We start from the raw sequence: 7,500 nt of genomic DNA, 5'->3' as shown, positions 1-7,500 counted from the left end.
TATGGAAACAGCCGCCATATTGGATTTCTAGGAAACGGTTTTACAGCAACATCATACATCAGACATGCATAATATTTGGCACAAGGGTACACATGACTTGTATCTGAAATCATATAGAACGATACTTTGACTAAAGACTATATACAGTTGAATTTAAATTATTTTTAGTAATAAGGATTAATGAATTTCTAACAGCATATTCATTAACCTTTATTTCAAAAATTATTTTAAATTCAACTGTATTTTTTGTCAAAATATCGTTCTATATGATTGTAGATGAATCTTGTGTATCTTTGTGCCACATATTAACCATTCCTGATGTATGATGTAGCTGTAAAACCGTTTCCTAGAAATCCAATATGGCGCTGTGTATGCCAGTTTCCATAGCGACGGCAATCTATGTCCTTTAGTTTTCGCAATGTTTTCATTTCTTTTTATAAGTCACTTCAATAACTACCCAGAAAACTAAGTTCCTCTATGTATTTTCCATGTTTCATTTTGGTCATTCTAGTGGCGACCGGCACGGTTGGCCTAGGGGTAAGGCGTCCGCCCCGTGATCGGGAGGTCGTGGGTTCGAACCCCGGCCGGGTCATACCTAAGACTTTAAAATTGACAATCTAGTGGCTGCTCCGCCTGGCGTCTGGCATGGGGTTAGTGCTAGGACTGGTTGGTCCGGTGTCAGAATAATGTGACTGGGTGAGACATGAAGCCTGTGCTGCGACTTCTGTCTTGTGTGTGGCGCACGTTATATGTCAAAGCAGTACCGCCCTGATATGGCCCTTCGTGGTCGGCTGGGCGTTAAGCAAACAAACAAACAAACAAACAAACAAACAAACAGAACATTCTAGTGGCGCTCATTGCCTTAAAAGACACTGTCTTTCCCGTGAACACAGTTGTGCTACCTAGCTCAGATCTTGCCGACCACTTGGACACATACCACAAATCAAACTCCAGCCTGCGTAGACAAGGAATCATAGTTTGTGTTTTTGTTAATAATTATGAAATGCGAAACAGATAGACTGCTAACTTTCCAGATCAAGAATTAAAAAACAAAAATAACAAGAAAGATTACTTTCTTTTTCCGATAAACATTATTAAGGGTTTACCATGTGCTCAACTTTTGCTAGTATAATTATACAGTGTTCACAACGTGTTGGACAAAATGTGTTCCAAAGTGGAACACTTCAGGTTACAATATAATTATAAATGAATATTTTGTATTTGATACATGTATAAATGTGTCTCCAGGAATATGTTTTGTTTTAATCTTGTGTTGATACTATTTAGTTCTGCCTCTTTCTTTCCTTCTTTATTTGGTGTTTAACGTCGTTTTCAACCATTCAAGGTTATATCGCGACGGGGGAAGGGGGGAGATGGGATAGGGGAAAGGGGGGAGATGGGATAGAGCCACTTGTTAATTGTTTCTTGTTCACAAAAGCACTAATCAAAAAATTGCTCCAGGGGCTTGCAACGTAGTACAATATATGACCTTACTGGGAGAATGCAAGTTTCCAGTACAAAGGACTAAACATTTCTTACATACTGCTTGACTAAAATCTTTACAAACATTGACTATATTCTATACAAGAAACACTTAACAAGGGTAAAAGGAGAAACAGAACCGTTAGTCGCCTCTTACGACATGCTGGGTAGCATCGGGTAAATTCTTTCTCGTCCCAACCAATATGGGACTCCCTCTAACCCGCGGGGGGTAGTTCTGCCTCGTTATTAGCCATTGAGTATAACTGTTTTATCATCATTGCTTTGTTGTTGTTCTTTGGCCATTTACGTTGAATGACTTGTTATACATCGACATTGATAGTTTTATTCTTCTTCTTCTTCGTCGTTCGCTAGATAGTTTTATCATAAGAACCTTTTCTAATTCCTATTAACTCGATGTTCTTTAACTATATTTATACATAAATGCATATTGTAAAGCAGTATGCATTGTTAGAGGATTTTTTTAGTAGCAGTGTTTAAATGACGAAGCTGCTTTTCCCAGTTTTACCTAAGAGACCGACTGTATATTGTGTTATTGTATTTGTCAGACTTGATTGTACCAAGTCCCTACACATGTTGTAATGCGCTTAGAGCCAAATATTTTTGTTTTTTGTAAGGGATAGGCGCAATATAAATACACTTTATTATTATTATTATTAATACTACTTATAATAAATGGTACCTGTGGCACGTGCAGCATCGTAGCTCTGTGAGAGAGGAGACGCATTCTGGGGCCCGTTGTCAGAATGAAATCGCCGCATGTGACACGCTCCGCCAGGGGGCACTGGCTGCTTGACTGTCGTCTGGTCTGCAACGATGAAGAAGAAGGAAATGTAGGATTGTATACATATATATAGCTATTCTGATGGACACGTGGGGGAATTCGGGGGCTGTGATTGGATGGTCTCACACATCCCTTTTCCGATCATCAAAGCATAATGCTACGGAAGTCGGCCATTTTTGCCAAATTATCCAAACTGATATTGGCAATAACAAAAGACGCATGGTTCCGGTTTCTTCCACGTGTATAAAGTACACGCATACCTCGCCAGGTTTTTTTATGTGACAAGTCGACAGACGATGCCATTTGCTTTGTGTGTGTTTTTGTTGTTGCTTAATGTACATGACATACATTACGTGTACAATCCAGTTCTTTAACAGACAACAAACCTTGCACATTTCCAGGAGCTGCAATCTGAAGCGACCTATCTCTGATTCTAGCAGACGATCTCTCCAATGTTTAACACACAATCAGCAAACTCTCCTGTCACATAGAACGTCCATTGTATCGTGCAATGTTGAAATGAAGTTACCGGTCTGAAACATTTAGTCGTTTCTTCTGAGACAATCCTTGTTCTCTTATCATCTACAGATTTACCGCAGTCTTCACCACGCGAATTCCCAACAGAAGTCAGACTTTCGAACATACAATCTACGTAGGCAAGAATGATACGTCATGACGTCATATGACTCCTAGCATATTGACGTGATGCTAAACAACCGGTTATCTCGAGTTTTCTCCGTAATACATGTCCATGGGTTTTTTCAATGTTCGGTTATTTATGTGGCTTCATGCGGAAAGAGAACCGTCGTCTGCAATCAACGACATGGACCATTCTGGTACTTGTTGCTGACAAAAATATGATTTTAACACAGAATTTAATGTCAGAATAGCTATATAAACACTATTGTGTTTTCATCGTAGCAATAGGGTCCGATATTTAGACTCGAACAAGCAGGGGAAAGGCTCCTAATATGGACCACTTTTTGTTTCATGCTGATAACTAGCTTGTTTTCTTGCGAAGAAGTTTCATTTTGTGTTTGGTGGTCCTTCTCTCTTATGTTAACCGTTAGGCCTAATTAGAGTGAAATAGCTTTGATAGACATTCCGAAAAAAATAAATACAGACAAAATCACAAATGGTCCATATTAGGAGCCTGGGCGCCTAATATGGACCAGTGAAGCGGCCTTCACGAATCACCGTAAAAAGCCTCCTATACTTCAAAATAACATGATACAACTTAGTGTACAAGTCAGACTAATTAAAATATGCTTTAGATTTAGCTGTTTCGGGTTGATGAGAGCATTATTGGAAGCACACCAGGAAACTAAAGAAGCTTATCAAAAACAGAGTGAAAATAAGTGAAATTATCAACTTCCACGAAAAGATGACTTTTTGTTATAATTTTTTTAAATCTCGAGGGCTAGTTATAGGTTATTTCCAGCAAGCTTCTTAATGAATTAATGAAAATAGCCTTTAGCTTTTGTTTTCTTCGATTTGTTGAAGGTGGTCCATATTAGGGGACTCGCACATACTTTGAGATTTTGCTATTATTTTTTTTTGCAGTAGAAACCCGGGGTCAACACTGCTAAAATGTAACAAATACCGTCTTAGCTGTCATATATAGCAATTTTTGTGTGATAAAAGCTTTGGCTGTGGACAGAAACGAGTCCGTTTTAGGCGGCAAATTTAGAGTGAACGCTGCCAAAAGTGAAAACAAGTCGCGTAAGGCGAAAATACAATATTTAGTCAAGTAGCTGTCGAACTCACAGAATGAAACTGAAGGCAATGCCATTTTGTCAGCAAGACCGTATACTCGTAGCATCGTCAGTCCACCGCTCATGGCAAAGGCAGTGAAATTGACAAGAAGAGCGGGGTAGTAGTTGCGCTAAGAAGGATAGCACGCTTTTCTATACCTCTCTTTGTTTTAACTTTCTGAGCGTGTTTTTAATCCAAACATATCATATCTATATGTTTTTGGAATCAGGAACCGACAAGGAATAAGATGAAAGTGTTTTTAAATTGATTTCGACAATTTAATTTTGATAATATTTTTTATATATTTAATTTTCAGAGCTTGTTTTTAATCCGAATATAACATATTTATATGTTTTTGGAATCAGCAAATGATGGAGAATAAGATAAACGTAAATTTGGATCGTTTTATAAATTTTTATTTTTTTTTACAATTTTCAGATTTTTAATGACCAAAGTCATTAATTAATTTTTAAGCCACCAAGCTGAAATGCAATACCGAAGTCCGGGCTTCGTCGAAGATTACTTGACCAAAATTTCAACCAATTTGGTTGAAAAATGAGGGCGTGACAGTGCCGCCTCAACTTTCACGAAAAGCCGGATATGACGTCATCAAAGACATTTATCAAAAAAATGAAAAAAACGTTCGGGGATTTCATACCCAGGAACTCTCATGTCAAATTTCATAAAGATCGGTCCAGTAGTTTAGTCTGAATCGCTCTACACACACACACACACACACAGACACACAGACACACACACACACACACGCACATACACCACGACCCTCGTTTCGATTCCCCCTCGATGTTAAAATATTTAGTCAAAACTTGACTAAATATAAAAAGAGAAAAAGCCTAACGGTTTTGAGATTTGTGTTTCTGCAACTATTTTGACATGTGCAAGTAATCCAGAGAGGGTGAATACAGCGAATACAACTTTTTTGAGCGCTCTAGCGCCGTTTGTCAGAACAGGAGGTGGTCCATATTAGGAGCCGGTCCATATTAGGAGCCCTTCCCCTATAATGCGACTCGTCTTCGACTCGTCGGCATTATACTTGTCTCGTCTAAATATCGGGCCCTATTGCTGCGCTGAAAACACAATAGCTGTACGTTAATGTAAGTAAGGAAACAAGTGTGTGAGTGTGTGGATGGAGGCGTGTGTGTGGGGGGGGGGCTGCGTATGTGTGTGCACAGTGTGGCGGTGTGCACAGACACACACACATACATACGTACACACACACACACACACACACACACACACACACACACACACACACACACACGTACACACACACACACACACACACGCATTTCCCTTTCCTGCCGTTTGAATTAACTAACAGGAAGACATATTGACCCGTTCATTCAAGAATAGAAAACCCATTTGCACAACAATAACTTCAAAGAGAGCTTCACTACTTCAACGTCCATAAAAGGCACATTGTACTTTTTTTTAATGGGAATTCAATTTGCACTGGATTGTATTAATGTCTCTGTGAAAGAATCACAAGCAGCTGGCTCTTATTAGTAAAATTCAACCCAGGTTGTTTCCTTCTTTGAAATTATGGAAAAATGTTATGTAGTCGTTTAACTCAAGGGCTCAATGTGTCACCTGATCGATTTCGTATCGAAAACTTTAACGATCTGTTGTATCAACATTAGTTTGGCCAATAACGTAAAGCTTAGATTAAAGAATTGTAAACATAATATGAAACAAAGAGACATGGGGGGAGAGAGAGAGAGAGAGAGAGAGAGAGAGAGAGAGAGAGAGAGAGAGAGAGAGAGAGAAAGAAAGAGAGGGAGAGAAAGAGAGAGAGAGAGAGGGAAAGAGGGAGAGAGAGAAAGAAAGACAGAGGAGTGGAACGAGAGAGAGATAGAGAGAGAGAGAGAGAGAGAGATAGAGAGAGAGTGTGTGAGAGAGAGAGAGACAATGACAATGACAATGACAAATTCTTTATTAACGAGGGTAATGGCATAAGCAAACATGTGCTTTTTTACATCCAGCCCTCGCCCATGGGAGGGTTTAATCTAATGATAATACGTTTTAAAAATGTTGGAATATCAATTAAAGAAGTAATAAAAACAAACGACAAACAAGCAAACGATTAACAGACTACAGGGGTGAGTTTTGGCGCTCGCCCGCTCACCCGCGGCGACTTCAAATCGCGTCGGGCGAGTTCGAAATTCCTCTGAAATCGCCCGCCGGGCGAGTTCAAATTTTGCTGAAGTACAAAGTCGTTAGGCAACGTAGTCAATCGGAACGGCCGGCGAAAAAATATCTCTGCGGGCGATCTCAAAATCTGTCACTTCTCTACTGCCCACTCATCCCCCCCCCCCCCCCCCCCTTCCCCTACTTTGAGGACTCAGGACTACCATCAATCAATGTCAGACACATTAGCTAGACAGCTACCCCCCTCCGCCTCACTTGACCGTGTCATCACCCCTCCAGTGCCACGAGCCGCTGGCGATTGCATCAGCAGTCAAAATAGTTAACCCCCCCCCCCCCCCTCCGTCCCCCCTCTTTGCGCTATTCACTTCACCCCCTCTCTGATCTTATCCTGCGCTCACCAATCCTTCAGAGACTTTCACATGTTGTAAAACAGTTTCCTCTCAGATAAAAACTCGGTCATTGACCCCGAGTAAGAAGGTCAGTGTCTCGACAGGCAGCTGTGTTCAGATTAAAAGTAACGGTCATTGACCCAGGTCTCAAGGCCAACCAGCTTTTACAATGCATCTGCCTTTGATCTGACCGCCCATCCAGAGCAAACATATTCCCCCTAGCCCTCTGTATTTTTCCTTTGATGTGCCTGATATGTACCACTGATCCAGTTTCTGGAAAATGTATATATAATTATGTCATTGACTGCAGGGATACTCATTGAGACCGTTTTCCCAAATATGTTAACACCAGCTTTGCTGACCAACTTAGTACAAGTAGTGACAGTACTACTGCTGTCAATTATTTCCCTTCAACTAAGGAAGTAAAAAAAAACACCCAGATCCACTATATAAAGAAGAAAAGACAGACCTTCAACAATAGGACAAGGGATGCAACTCTGCTGAATCAAAAGCATAAAGATCACCTGTGAACAATTCTAGGATCAGGAAATCTGAACATCTGTTTGTTTTCATTAGGAAATAGAAATGAAATGTAATGCTTTTGATTATTTATGACTTAAGCTGTGGTAAATTTGGCTGGTATGCAACTTTTACAGTAATATTAATAACACAGACATAAAGAAAAAGAAACAAAACAAGAAAGCAACTTAGAAAAATGTTTTGTTTGTAGTCAGTTTTTTATACTTGGTTTTACACAACAAAAAACATAATTTAAATTTTTTTAAAAAATGCTGATTTACTCTTTTGTAGTGTGTGTTTATGTGGTAAGTAAAGTTCCATAGTAAATTACTTTGTAAATTGTGTGGTTGGGGTACATAAAGGGGGTAACTTTTAGTGAGGTTT

At 39.6% G+C, this 7,500-nt stretch overlaps 1 protein-coding gene across 1 annotated transcript in view; it reads right to left on the bottom strand.

Annotated features, from left to right (window-relative positions):
- Positions 1-2,336, bottom strand: part of LOC138947393 (myeloid differentiation primary response protein MyD88-like) — a 10,795-nt gene extending 8,459 nt beyond the window's left edge. Inside the window, exon 1 of the mRNA XM_070318849.1 lies at positions 2,183-2,336. Within this exon, the coding sequence (XP_070174950.1) occupies positions 2,183-2,261 (79 nt within the window). The 5' untranslated portion in view covers positions 2,262-2,336. The remainder of the gene's footprint in view (positions 1-2,182) is intronic.
- Positions 2,337-7,500: the final 5,164 nt, after the last annotated feature.

The sequence above is a fragment of the Littorina saxatilis genome, linkage group LG14 (genome assembly GCF_037325665.1).
Source record: "Littorina saxatilis isolate snail1 linkage group LG14, US_GU_Lsax_2.0, whole genome shotgun sequence".
In the NCBI taxonomy this organism is placed as follows: domain Eukaryota; kingdom Metazoa; phylum Mollusca; class Gastropoda; order Littorinimorpha; family Littorinidae; genus Littorina; species Littorina saxatilis.
Note: the sequence above shows the minus strand (reverse complement) of the source record. Positions and strands in the feature narration are given on the sequence as shown.